General features: G+C 41.6%; 1 protein-coding gene across 2 annotated transcripts; it reads left to right on the top strand.

The window, feature by feature from the left end:
* Positions 1-684: 684 nt before the first annotated feature.
* Positions 685-13,670, top strand: LOC311061130 (prolyl endopeptidase). 2 transcript variants are annotated; one of them, XM_084079675.1, is made up of 15 exons: positions 685-867; positions 1,936-2,010; positions 2,622-2,755; positions 2,916-3,046; positions 3,376-3,585; positions 4,037-4,158; positions 4,307-4,412; positions 4,703-4,894; positions 7,061-7,258; positions 7,863-7,966; positions 9,021-9,157; positions 9,909-10,003; positions 10,887-11,018; positions 12,747-12,903; positions 13,167-13,670. In XM_084079675.1, the coding sequence occupies exons 1-15, from the start codon at positions 826-828 to the stop codon at positions 13,459-13,461; spliced, it is 2,130 nt and encodes a 709-aa protein (XP_083935801.1). In that variant the 5' UTR covers positions 685-825; the 3' UTR covers positions 13,462-13,670. The 2 variants fall into 2 exon arrangements, with proteins under 2 accessions (XP_083935801.1, XP_083935802.1); XM_084079676.1 differs by having other exon boundaries at positions 708-862.
* The last annotated feature ends 545 nt before the right edge of the window (positions 13,671-14,215 follow it).

The following is a 14,215-nucleotide window of genomic DNA, read 5'->3' as shown; positions in this document are numbered from 1 at the left end:
AGTCTGAACTGAGGGGGCCACAAGTGAAGCTTATGGAATAAGTGGTCTTGTTGGGGCATTTTTACCGGGGATTCTTGAGGGGCCTCAAATGGAATGAAAAACAGTTTATTTATATTTAAAAAACAATAATTTGTGATGAGGCCCCCTGACTGTTGAGGCCCCAGGCAGTCGCCTAACCTTGCCTAGTGCAAAGACCCCCTGCCTTGGGATTTTGTGACAACCACACATTATTTTTGCAATTACTACACAAAAAGTTTTGCATTCATTTCCCAATACAGAGGCAAAATCTATACCCGAAAAAATACAAATTACAGACACAGACAGACATACAGAAATCTCCATATATGGACATAAAAGGAACACAGACAAACAGACGGGTACAACTGGTAACGAAGGGCACCGGGCTAGTGTTTTTCAAAGTATGTTAATACTTTAAATATGCTTTTCATTGAGGACTACATTTAAAGTAAATTAACAATATGGTACTTTCACTTGAGTAAATCATTTAAAATGGTATTTCAGCTTTTACCAGAGTAATATTTTTAGATGATTATTTTTACTTTGAGTTGAGATAGTAGGCTACTTCTGCTACCTCTGTGTCTGGGAGAGCATGGGTGTATATTACAGTAGCCTAGCAGCCTACGTGTTTGTGCATGCCTTGAGAGGAAGTGCTTTCACTTTCACTTCAGTGCAGGCTCACTGTCGTGATTCAAGAGATTCAATGAGAGACAAAAATAGAGACTGAGACGAATATACTAACAGACAGACATAGAGTCATAGACATAAAACTCAAGAAGACATACGGACTCTCTTGCAGACCAAGCCATGCCATTTAACTACCCAGCTGCTCGGAGAGATGACAGTAAGGTCGGTGTCGTGTTCCTGCTGTGTGTATTTCCCATTTGCTCTGCTACTGCTGTCTGTCTTACAGTGATTCTGTCTTTAAGCACACAATCAGCAATACCGTAATAATAATAATACACTTCATTTGTATAGCCCGTTTTAAAACAGTTAAAAAAACGCTTCACTAAGATTCCAAAGAAAAAATAAAGGGATAACAAATGTGAAAGAAACATAAATAAATAATAATTAAAAAAAAGAGCATATGAGGAAGTGCGTGAGAAACATAATGAAAGGATAAAAAAGATAAGAACACAAAACTGACTTTAATCAGGAAGTAAATGCCAGTCTATGAAAGTGTGTTTCAATAAGTCATTTAAAAGAGAACACTGATGTTTGCTAGTCTGATCTCCTCAGGCAGGTCATTCCAGTCCAGGTGGCAAAGGCCCAATCGCCCTTTGTCTTCAGTCTAGATTAGAATGACCAGAAGGCCCTTCCTGCCTGAGGATCTCAGGAAGAGAAAGACCAGGAAAGACCAGACAGAAAGAATGTAGATGCGTTCCCGGATTGAATGGGTTATCCCCTAACTGCTCCCAACGAGCAGGTCTTGCCTTGGAAGGTTTCCTCCAGAGCCATATAAGGAGAGTTGTGTCACCTCCGTTCACTTCATCGGGCCAGTCTTCTACAGAGCCTTCTATTGGCGAATAGTGACAAAGCCCTGAACCGGAAGTGTCAGTTTTTTTTTATTTATTTCAGGAAATAAATAAAAAAAACATGGTTTTAGAACAACACAATACCACCTTTTTAAATACTTTTCATTGGTTCAATATTTGTAAAACCCACACAGAGGGTTTTCAATGGCACTGATTTATTAAAAAAAAAACAGCGACAGCGACGATATGTTCCCACACAATAGAAATGATTCTATTTATTAGCTACTTTTTAGAGCGTGTTTTTTAAACATAGTATATCAATGAATCGATTAACCACTTAAGCAAATGTTATTACATTATCGATTATGTTTTAATCAATTAAATCGGTTATTAGTTCGATTAACTGTTGTGACCTACAGTAGAGTATATTTCCTTGTTGCAGGTGGATGAATACCATGGAACTAAGATATGTGATCCCTACGCATGGCTGGAAGACCCTGACAGCGAGGAGACCAAGGTAAACAACACAAGGCAAGACAAATGGAGGAGTGCATACAAATGTTGTTGAGGTACCATGGTGAAGAGATCAGGTTGCAGTTATTAAACAGAAACAAAACAAAACTACTTCACAACAAGCATTTCACAATAAGTGCATCACAAGAAACAAGTCTACAGGCTTTATAAATGAGCGCAATGCAGGCTGAGGTGAATCAACTTGTGAATAATATATTTGGCAAAATGTTACGGATGTCCTAATGCTATGAATGTTGCACAAGTAAGGCTTGTTAGCACTCAAAATGGTCTTATCCGGTAAACATGCACGCGCGCGCACACACACACACACACACACACACACACACACACACACACACACACACACACACACACACACACACACACACACACACACACACACACACACACACACACACACACACACACACACACACACACACACACACACACACACACACACACACACACACACACACACACACAGGTTTCTGTTTACAAAATTCACATTGCATCGAGGTTGTGAGTGTGTGCAACTGCTTCATCTCATCTATTATTGGGAGAGGGGGCTCTTTCCTAAAAACGTTCTCTCACTCTGTCGCTCTGTCTCCACAGGCATTTGTGGAGGAGCAGAACAAGCTGACCATGCCTTTCCTGGAGCAGTGCTCAGTCAGAAGCCAGCTCCACCAGCGACTCACCGAGCTCTACAACTACCCCAAATACAGCTGCCCTTACAAGAGAGGGAACAAGTAGGAACTGAATGATATGAGACATGTGAACAATATAGGAACTACATTCAAAAGAAGATAAGATAAGATATATGCACAGTAAAATCCTAAGTTAAATGGTCGCTCAGGATTTATACTGTATTAGTTGTGAGACTCAGGTGAGATTTTTTTTTTTGTTCAGGTATTTCTACTCCCACAACCAGGGCCTTCAGAACCAGTATGTGCTCTATGTGCAGGACACTCTGGATGGACCAGCAACAGTGTTCTTTGATCCAAACACTCTGTCCGATGATGGCACCGTGGCACTAAAGAGTGAATCCCTCCCTAACACACACACAGACACACAAAACCTGTAACCTTCTCTAATGAACTATTGCTTAACTATTGAGCATACAGTACATAAACACACAAGCATGTATGTATACACAATACAGAAACTGCACATACAAACGCATATGCACCTTGTTTAATGGGAAACACACACACACACAAATTAATTTAGATTACTAAATTAAATTATCAAAATAGTGCCTAATAACTAATTATCTATACGTAGGTCAATTTTCAAAGATGGGATTCGTTATTCCGCAAAGCAAACTAAATCCCTTCCTCCCTTTTTCTCTCCTGATCTCTCCACCCAGTGGGGCGTCTCTCAGAGAACTGTGAATATTTCGCCTATGGTCTGAGCTCCAGCGGCTCAGACTGGGTGACATTACGGTTTCTGAAGGCTGACGACCGTAGTCCACTGCCAGACGTGCTGGAAAGGCTCAAGTTCAGCTGTCTGGCCTGGACGCATGACGCCAAGGGTGTCTTCTATAACTGCTACCCACGCCAGGACGGCAAGGCTGATGGTGAGGATCACAACTAGTTTATTCTAGTAAAAGCTGAATGTGTACATGGAAGATGCCACGCGGTTTTGTCTTGATACCACACCTTATGCAAACACAGTTTACCCTTTTGGGACGCTTTGAACTTGAACGTGATGGAGCTCTAAGCCTTATCCCTTTTTGTTATTAATTATACTGATTGTAGCCAAATTCTTCACTACTGCTGGTACACCTGCATTTAAGTCCACAAGGATGAGCACGTACGTACATTACATATGCATCTACAACAACTTTCTGAGATAAGCGCGTACACACTCTCCCAGATTGGAAACACTACATGTTGCACTAAAGGCAACTCGTCTTGCATTGCTTTCTTGCCAGCATAATGAGGACATGCCAACTCCCACATATGCTCAGTCAATCAGTTTACTATACAAATGCACACAGTGTCTTACTGTCTTCTATAATACACTAGGCACAGAGACCACCTCCAACATCAACCAGAAACTTTACTACCATGTGATCGGCACTAAACAGTCAGAAGACATTCTTGTTGCGGAGTTCCCCGACCATCCTAAGTGGCTCAGTGCGGTGACGGTAAGTCATACCAGGCTTGGATATTGTTAATGTCTCAAATCATTGTTAGTGGGTATTTCTGTCCCGTGTAAGTCTGGCAGAACATGTAGTAGAAAACATAAGAACAATTTCCCTTCTTCCCTGCTATATGGTCCCTCTGTCATACCAGGTTTCTGATGACGGCAGATATGCTGTTTTGTCCATCTCTGAAGGGTGTGAGCCTGTCAACCAACTGTGGTACTGCGACCTCCAAGCACTGGACAATGGCATCACAGGTCAGTATCCATGTAACCACCTACAGCTACAGTACAGATGTGATCTCTTCTCAAAGTAAATTAGTTCCCTCTCCATGTGATATGTCAGATCAAACGGTTCAGAGATTAAACCAGTGGTTCCCAGCGTTTTCTGGATCATGGCCCACTTGAAAATCTTAAAAGCGTTCCAAAAGCATATTAAACTTAATAAAGTCTTATATAAAGTCTAAATAAAAAGTTGAGAATAACTCCTTTCTTGAGAGATGAGAGCTCCACGGTTTTACTCAATCTATCCATTCATCTCCCTTCAGGTTTGCTGCCCTGGGTCAAGCTAGTGGACAATTTTGAGGCGCAGTACTCTTACGTCACCAACGAGGGCAGCGTGTTCACCTTCCGCTCCAACCTGGACGCACCTCGCTACTGTGTCATCAACATAGACCTGGAGCGACCAGACAGACAGCACTGGAGCACACTCATTCCACAGCATGAAAAAGATGTCCTGGGTGAGACTGAATATCGTTGCTGTTGGGCAGAAACCTTGTATCTCACAATGTGACGTGATGCAATGTATTGTGAGCTTGTAGTTCGACTATTTTAACTGTTCTTAATTAATCTAACATTCTATAAGGTTGACATGCCCAAAATACTGTTCTGTGGCTGTTAACAAGAGCTTGTGACTACATAATATACACACAAAAAAATCGGATCCATTGGAACACATTATTTTACCTGAAAAGTTACGGTTTTGGATATACACTACAGTACAAGGTTAATGCCAGACAGCGACGACATAGCAATACTGAGGGAGAACAGAAAACAAACACTGTGTATCTGCACGTCCACACACTGCTAGCGGCTGTCACAATCATGACATTTTCAATGATTAATGGTCGTATAAATAATTGCCATTTACAATTTTATTGTGATTTTGGCATTGAACATTCGACCATATAAATCTTGTTACAATTCTGTTTGCCGTTTAGGCTTTGTAACCAAAATTGCACAGGGCAGATATGACAAATTAACTTAAATATACAAAGAAATGACAATGACCGGTACCAACAATCAAAATAAATACACTATGGCCACAACAGGCCATATTTAGTCATTTAGCTTGTAGATCCTATTTCCGCTATTTTTGAAATGTTACAGATCATACTGTTGGTACAGTAACTTTTGGCATATGTAAATGGACAAGCAGTCGAGTAAAGTGGTCAGATTTGTAGTTCCACATTAAAGCCTTTCACTGTTAGGCAACAGCTTCCTGATAAATTTTCCATCACTTCCACAGACGTTTCGATGTCTAACCACAAGCTAAACTTCTCTTTGTGTCTGACCCATCTTCGTCAGAGGGAAATGCTCAAACGCAGAACTTGACCGCTAAGCATTTTCTTTCTTTTTTTAAAATAGTGTGTCATTTGGTTTAGTCATACAAATGAAAACATAACATTGAAACATTGTATATCCATGGTTGCACCGATATAAACACAGACGCAAAGACAGACACACACACACACACACACACACACACACACACACACACACACACACACACACACGCGCGCGCGCGGACAATTATTTTTTATCAGAACTTAATGTTTTACACTGTGATAATCACAGATCATTGGTAAAAACCATGTCAAATGCTAATGAAATAGTAATGAACAATTCAGCCTAAAAATGCTTTCATTCAGTCATTCATTCAGTTATTTTAAAGTACCTGAAAGACAAAACTATGAGTGATCTCAGAGCATATCTACAGTATCATCCAACCATAATGATCACACTGCCCCCTATAGTCTGTTAGCTAAAGGAAAATAACTCATTCAAGTTTTATCTCTTGGTATGATGGGCTATTGGGTTTCATGATGCTAGAGAGCACTAAGTAGCACACTGCCCCCTATCATCTTTTTAAAGGAAGTGCAGTCAACTAAGTAAATAATAGGCAGGTTCTAATAAGATACCGTTATCTGCAGAAAAATAGTGCTTGTATAAAGACAGGTCATACAGTATGTAAATATTATTCATCAGACCATATACAATGGAATTCCTGGTTTTTCACCTCATTTTGTACACCTATTTTGCACCTACACATGCTTTCCTCTTAATGACTGCCTTGCATTTACTGAATGAAACGAACAAGTGTACATTACACACTCACAAAAGAACAGTGGTGAAAAAAGTACTCAAATGTTTTATTTTAGTAAAAGTATCAATACTGCAATGTTACAAGTTAACGTTTGGAATTAAAAATGTACTTGAGAAAAGTACAAAAGTATTGGTATCAAAATGTACTTAAAGCACCAAAAGTAAAAGTACTAAAATGTTTGAAAACAGCAGATCTACAAGCTTAGCTCGTAGATTGCAATTTCCAAATAGCCTATAGGTATAAAATAGGGCTAAAGTGGTTAATAAATGTTTTATAATGTAATAATTTATATCTACAATGTAACTAGTAGCTAAAGTTTTCAAATAATTGTAGTGGTGTAAAAGTACAATATTTGCCTCTGAGATGTAGTGGAGTAGAAGTACTTAAGTGCAGTACTTGAGTAAACATACTTAGTTACTTTACATTGCAAAAGAATCACCACATGATAAGCTCACGCAGCATGCCATACTACACCTACATCAAATCCACTTCCCATTACCCTCTCTGTGAATTATTCTAGGCATGGTCTCCTGCGTGAACCAGCGACACCTGCTAGTTAACTATGTCCACGACGTGAAGGATATCCTGCAGCTGTATGAGCTGGCGACAGGCCAGCTGGTCAGGGACCTGCCGCTGGACGTTGGCACGGTGTCGGCAGTGAGCTGCAAGAAGAAGCACTCGGAATTCTTCTACAAGTTCTCCTCCTTTACCACGCCAGGTAATATCATCACACAGTACGGAGAGATTCCTGACCTCTGATCAAATGATTAGGCTACAACATAATCAAAACAAAGCTCCAGAGAGTTATTTTCTGTTGAAATATTTTCAATTGCACTTATGGGTTGGTTTGGTAATCTACTGCATTGGTTCTCAAAGTGGGGTCCGGGGACCCCCAGGGGTACTTGAGGGGGTTCCAGGGGGTCCCCAGCTAAAAAAATGGATAGGAACCAAATGGACCCTTATGAGTCTGTAACTCTGAGAGTGTACAAATGGAACCAAATGGACCCGTTAGGGTCCATTTGGTTCCATTTGTACACTCTCAGAGTTAAATTAACATTGATTTTACAATATGAATTGGGGTCCCAGAGATAGAGATGCCATTAAATGGGGTCCGTAGCCTAATGCATGTCAAACTGGTGATTTGAAATTAAAATGGTTGAGAATCACTGCTAGAGTCGTAAAAATCTTCTCTTATGAGGGTCCCTGGCTTATCTTTTCAAATGGGGGTCCGCGGGCTAATACGTGTCAATTTGGGGGTCCTTGACATGAAAAGGTTTGAGAACCACTGATCTACTGTATTATGATTAAACTGTGACCTCTAGGTATCATCTACCACTGTGATCTGAGCGATGTGACGCCAGAGCCCAGAGTGTTCAGACGGGTGGAGGTGAAGGGTATTCAGGAGGAAGACTATCAGACCAACCAGGTGACCATTCAGTCTACTACTGTACTGTCTCCTCCACAAACACTGAGATGGGTCCAATTCACTTTACTGTATGATTACACCAGATACAACACTAGGGCTGGGACAATAACCACATTACCATGGTTCCGGCGTGTAATACAGTATGTCGTTTAGCCTCATAGCATAATTGCCTAACTCATATTTGTAAAGTTTTCAGGAGAGACTTGTTACAAAAGAATCACTTTCTAAGTCTAAGCCTAAGTCAAAATGTTGACTTAAAAGCACTTTCTGACCAAGTAATTTTTGGTATGTAACAAACATTCTGATTGGCTTAGGACTTAGGCAATAAGGCACAATGATGCAGCAATGTTAGGAGAGTAGAGCTTCGCAAACATGTCAATTTCACCAAAAAATGAGTTAGGCAATTATGCTATGAGGCTAACGATGTGTGAAATGTCATGGCTCATTACCATCTTCACCGCAATTTTTGTTTGTTTTTTAGCTGGTGAGTGGTGAAAGTTGAATATGGTGTGCATATGGTGTGGGATATGAAATATAAGCTTACCATAAGCACAAAATCATTATTTAGTTATCATCATTGACTGTCTTCCTACCTGTAGTAACAAAACTTGCTCATCACTTCAGACTTGCGGGACAGGGCAGTCCATTATTAAACATATGGTGGATTTCTTTTGTGTACGTCCGACTGTTACTCATAATTTCTACGCTTGAGTATGTATCTACAGATAACGTAATTACCCACAATACAGAGACGTAAAAGACAGATTCATAAACAAACAGGAGTGAACACACGTGTAGCCAGATGTTAAGTCACCTATTTTGGCACATTTTGTCATTGAGCTAGACAACAAGGGGCAGCAGGTGAATTTGGACATGCAAGTAAAAAAGCCTAAACTAAGATTGCATTTTATAATTAACCATCCTGTAGCAAAGCTGACACACATCAACTGTTTGAAAAACATCACTTTACGCCAACAAATGTCTTGCTTGATTGTTTTCCTCTGAATTTTGCTCTGTCTTTGAAAATCTTACAAAAGCCCCTCTCTGTTTTCAGGTGTTTTATCCTGGTAAAGACGGAACTAACATCCCCATGTTTCTGGTTCACGCGAGAGGCCTAAAGAAAGACGGAACACATCCCGTCTTCCTCTATGGATACGGAGGCTTTGAGAACTCCATTCAACCACACTACAAGTGAGTTCACTTGTTATTATCATCAACTTCCTTTATAATCAGATAACCCCACACAGTAAAATCCCCAGTGCTAATTTACCCATTTGCACATCTGAGAGTGTACAAATGTAACCAAATGGACCCGTGAGAGTACTGGATGTTTTGGGTACTGTGTAATTTCTCTACCAGGCGAACAAGCTAGCTAATGAGAGCCTCTCGTTGTAAGTGGAGCAGCAGCATTATAAAGGTCCTTACACACCGGGGGCGATTTTTTTCATGCGAATAATACGTTTTTTTTTAAAACCTTATAAAGTCAATGCAAGCTTCCACATCAGTTTCGCGAGCGAAAAAGCGTCTTTTATTTATTCGGACCGAGTCCTAATTTTGCGTATATTTGCATAATCGCCAGTGTGTAATGACCTTAAGAATGCTGATTGTCTCTTTTGTCTGGTCAGTGTGTGAAGATGTTTGCCTATAGTTAGTGACATGCCCAAAATAGGGCCACCAGTTTGAGAGTGATTAAGGCCCGTCCACACAAGGAGTTATCGACACGCATGGTAATTCATTTTCAATGAGAGGCGAGCGGGAAGATAGAGAGGCAATAGCCATCTGACACTGACATGTTTGTGGTCATCTCACATACACGCCCGCCCACCGGAATTGAAATTTGTAGAACTTTTTTCTACACAATGCGTGTAGAAAAAACGTAGCGTGAAAAGTCCCTTAAGCATAGGGATAAGGATGCTGCTGATTGTCTCGTGTCTCTGGTCAGTGTGGCTTACCTGCTGTACGTCAGACACCTGGGGGGAATCCTGGCTGTGGCCAACATACGAGGCGGAGGAGAATATGGACTCACCTGGCATAAAGGTACACAGAAAACAGAAAACATCTCAAATGGCTCAAACCTACTTTGAGTGCCTGGATCGGGATTGTTTTAAATGCCTTTTTTTTTATGTGTTCACAACTTTTCCCTTTTCCTGAATATTATTCCCTTCCCTGAGCACCTTTTCAGGGATGCTAGTAACTGTTCTCTGCTGGCACCTAGTGTCCGTCTAGTGTATTACCTAGTGCATTACAGTCACCAAAAAAACTGCGTTATCAGGGATGCCAAGGTGAAAACGACTGTATTATGACATATTGTCTTGGGGTGGTCCCCAAGACGAAGCAACGGACCTGGGGTGACAGGGCCTTCTCAATTGTTGCCCCCTCCCTATGGAACTCACTCACAGATTACATTACATTAGCCTCAAAACCCACCGCATTCCCCACCTAATTCAAATCCCCCTTTTACCTTTCAATGTTGCTTAGCTTTTTACATTTCTTAACTAGTTTTTTCTTAATACAGTTGTCTTATTTGTTTTGTAAAGCGACTTTGGGAATCTAGGAAAGCGCTATATAAATTGCATGTATTATTACCATTATTATTATTAAATAATAATAATTATTATTATTATTATTATGTTAAAAGCACAAAAAAAGACTAAAGCTATTTACGGTATCGTAAGCCATGTTCTATTTCCTTACTCACAAGACTTTTGAGTGTTTTGAATGCATATGTCAGACATATGCATTATTATGGTAGAGGAGGGACATATTATGCCCCTCCTCTACCATAATATGTCATGTTTATTTCCCGTTCTGTCACATCACACGTGTATATGCGTTTGTGTGTGTGTGTGTGTGTGTGTGTGTGTGTGTGTGTGTGTGTGTGTGTGTGTGTGTGTGTGTGTGTGTGTGTGTGTGTGTACAGCTGGCACCTTGGGGAACAAGCAGACATGTTTTGATGACTTCCAGTGTGCAGCAGAGTATCTGATCCAGGAGAAATACACCACAGCCAGTCACATCGCCATCAACGGAGCTTCCAATGGAGGGCTGCTGGTTGGTAAGGACAGAACATCCACTGTTAGATCTTACAGTATATGAGTACACAAGAGGTTTGGTTTTGGTTCTTCAACAGAGACAGAGACAGACACACACACACACACACACACACACACACACACACACACACACACACACACACACACACACACACACACACACACACACACACACACACACACACACACACACACACACACACACACACACACACACACACACACACACACACACACGTTTATTGCATATTTACATGGTGATTGCTCAGTAACAGGAATCTCCCATTCTCTCAAGCTCTTTAGTAAACAGAAAATACATTTTCAGTCCAGGATACCAATTTCAGTATCCATCAGGAGAGAAAACTCATACAGGATACAGGATAAACAAGCGAAATTGGAAGTGAAACCAGGAAATGAGCAGACAAAATTGGAACTAGAACACTAAAATTTAAGCTGATAAATGGGTACTTGATTAAATGAAATTGATGACCCACCTGAAAAAAAAAAGATCTGTTTACTAAAGCACTGGAAAGACATGGGAGACCCCTGTTACTGAACAAACACAACTTTTAACAATACACTCTTTGTTTAAAAAAATATCACTTGCATGCACCTCTAAGGCATTAGGGCAACCATAGCCCTGGTTCTGCATTGAAGTCAGTAGTTTCCCAGCATTCAGGTACTGCACTGCAAAAGGTACTGAGTGCAACCTGGTATCCCAGTGAAAATAGCAGATCTACAAGCTCACAACGTGTCGTGTGAGCTCGTACAGCAGATCTGCTTTTTTCGCTATTCAATGCACAAGGTATATGGGGCTTAAGTGGTTAACATTCAGGATTTTACAGTGTGGAGCTCAGCTCATGCTGGCTGCCCTCCAACTTAACCGCAGTGTGAGTGCCCCGTTAACTGCATGAAGAGTCATTTGGCACGGGGTGTGTGTGTGTGTGTGTGTGTGTGTGTGTGTGTGTGTGTGTGTGTGTGTGTGTGTGTGTGTGTGTGTGTGTGTGTGTGTGTGTGTGTGTGCAAGCGAGCAACTAAGTGCGGAAATTAAACTTACCAAAGGCACCTAAATTCAACCCCACCCTCTGAAGTACAATGTCAATGTTCCAAATTGGCTTTCAGCTATGTCGATCACAACGGAATCAGCGCTTTTCATTTTTTACGTCTTCAGCATAATTGGTAATGTCAGATTCACCCAACAGTAGTTAGCTGCTTAGCTTGAATTAATTTAGTCATTAAACAGCACATTAAACAGTACTTAGCCACATCGTTTACATGCCATATGGCATTGTACAAAGCCAACTACTGTAATTCCTACAGTACTTCTATTCCTTGGTTGTTTAACTGGCCGTTTAGAGATGACTGTTATCTACAGTGTGATTACTGTTGTCCTGTGTAAAGCAGTATTTATGATGTAGTCGCTCTCATCCTCCTCTTTATTTCTTTGGCCCCACAGAATTGTTGGGCCAGAGTTAGTTACAGTATGTGGCTAATTTCATTGCATTTGCAGCCCTTGGCCAGGAAGAGCAATACAAAATAATGCAGTATAGAAAGTTAAAAACAATACGATTAACAAACGACACATCAACTATGCATTACATTTGACCCGAGCCATGATTTAAATGTTTTAAAGATACTGAAGGCTGTGTGCTCTTTGATATGAAGGGGAATTGAGTTCCATTTCTTTGCTTCTTTCTCTGTCACACACACACACACACACACACACACAGGGGCGTGCGTCAATCAGCGTCCAGACCTGTTTGGCTGTGCTGTGGCGGAGGTGGGTGTCATGGACATGCTGAAGTTCCACAAGTTCACCATCGGCCATGCCTGGACCACCGACTATGGCTGTGCTGACGACCCTGAGCAGTTCAAATGGCTCATCAAGTAGGACAGCTGACACACACACACACACACACACACACACCACACACACACACACACACACACACACACACACACACACACACACACACACACACACACACACACACACACACACACACACACACACACACACACACACACACACACACACACACACACACACGCCAGGAAGAAAGTGGTTAATAACGTACCTCACTCTCCTGCCTCATCTGTCATTACGTCCCATTCTTCCATCACACCGCTCTCTCTTCTGTCTCTTCCAGGTACTCCCCGCTTCATAACCTGCCCCCGGCCCCCTACGACGGCCCCCCCTACCCCGCCGTCCTTCTCCTGACGGCAGATCACGATGACCGCGTGGTGCCCCTGCACACCCTCAAGTACTGTGCAGCCTTGCAGCACGGGGTGGGCAGCGGTCCTCGACAGCGCCAGCCTCTCATGGTGCGGGTGGACACCCGCAGTGGGCACGGAGCGGGCAAACCCACCGCCAAGGCCATCCTGGAGGACACGCACATCTTTGCATTCATAGCCGAGACCCTGGGACTCAGCTGGAAGGAATAAGAGAGGGAAAGAACATTATGTTAAGATTGGAAAACAGTAAAACGTAAGGTTCCACTGATGCATAAATCATACCAAGCAGCCGTACTTAGTTTCATTTTGAAAAGGTTACCTACAGTGCAACCAATCATAAGCACTGAACTCAGATTCACAGCACAATCTTTTGTTTATGAGTTTGTAATGTGATGTGAATAAAATGTATTGCATACCCATCGGTATCTCTATCTGATACTTATTTGCAGTCAAATAGTTTAATTAGTAAACAGATTGGTTCGATCAAAACCACTGGGAAAACAAACTAATAGAGAGAATGGTGTACTTCTCACCTCTTCCACCAAGTGGCAGTGTGGGTCCACAAAATGAAAGCTGCCAGAATACATGGCACAAGCCTCATCAAATTTGCTCAGATTTACTGTAATCGTCAGCCAAGAAGATCACAGTGTAACTGTTGTCGGGGGATAGCACCCGAGTGCAGACAACCAAGGGCAGAACAGGATCAATATAATGAATGAATTGACAAGGCGGACAAGGAGGGACAAGGGTTTACAGGTAGGTAGGCAAGTGTCAAAACCAGGACAGACAGCAGTCCATAACAGGCAAAGTAATCCAAATAGGGAGCAGGTAAAATGTCCAGAAACAGGCAGAAGGTCAAAATCATACAGGTCAGATAGTAGAACGTAGAACATAAAGAGAACAGTTGTTTTTTGGGAGTCTTGATGAGAGGGGTGGGAACAGGTGTGTAGATGGGTGTGGCAGT

The sequence above is a fragment of the Gymnoscopelus microlampas genome, assembly GCF_963454915.1.
Source record: "Gymnoscopelus microlampas genome assembly, chromosome: 15".
Lineage (NCBI taxonomy): Eukaryota > Metazoa > Chordata > Actinopteri > Myctophiformes > Myctophidae > Gymnoscopelus > Gymnoscopelus microlampas.
The sequence above is the reverse complement of the archived record's forward strand: the minus strand, read 5'-3'. Positions and strand labels throughout refer to the sequence as shown.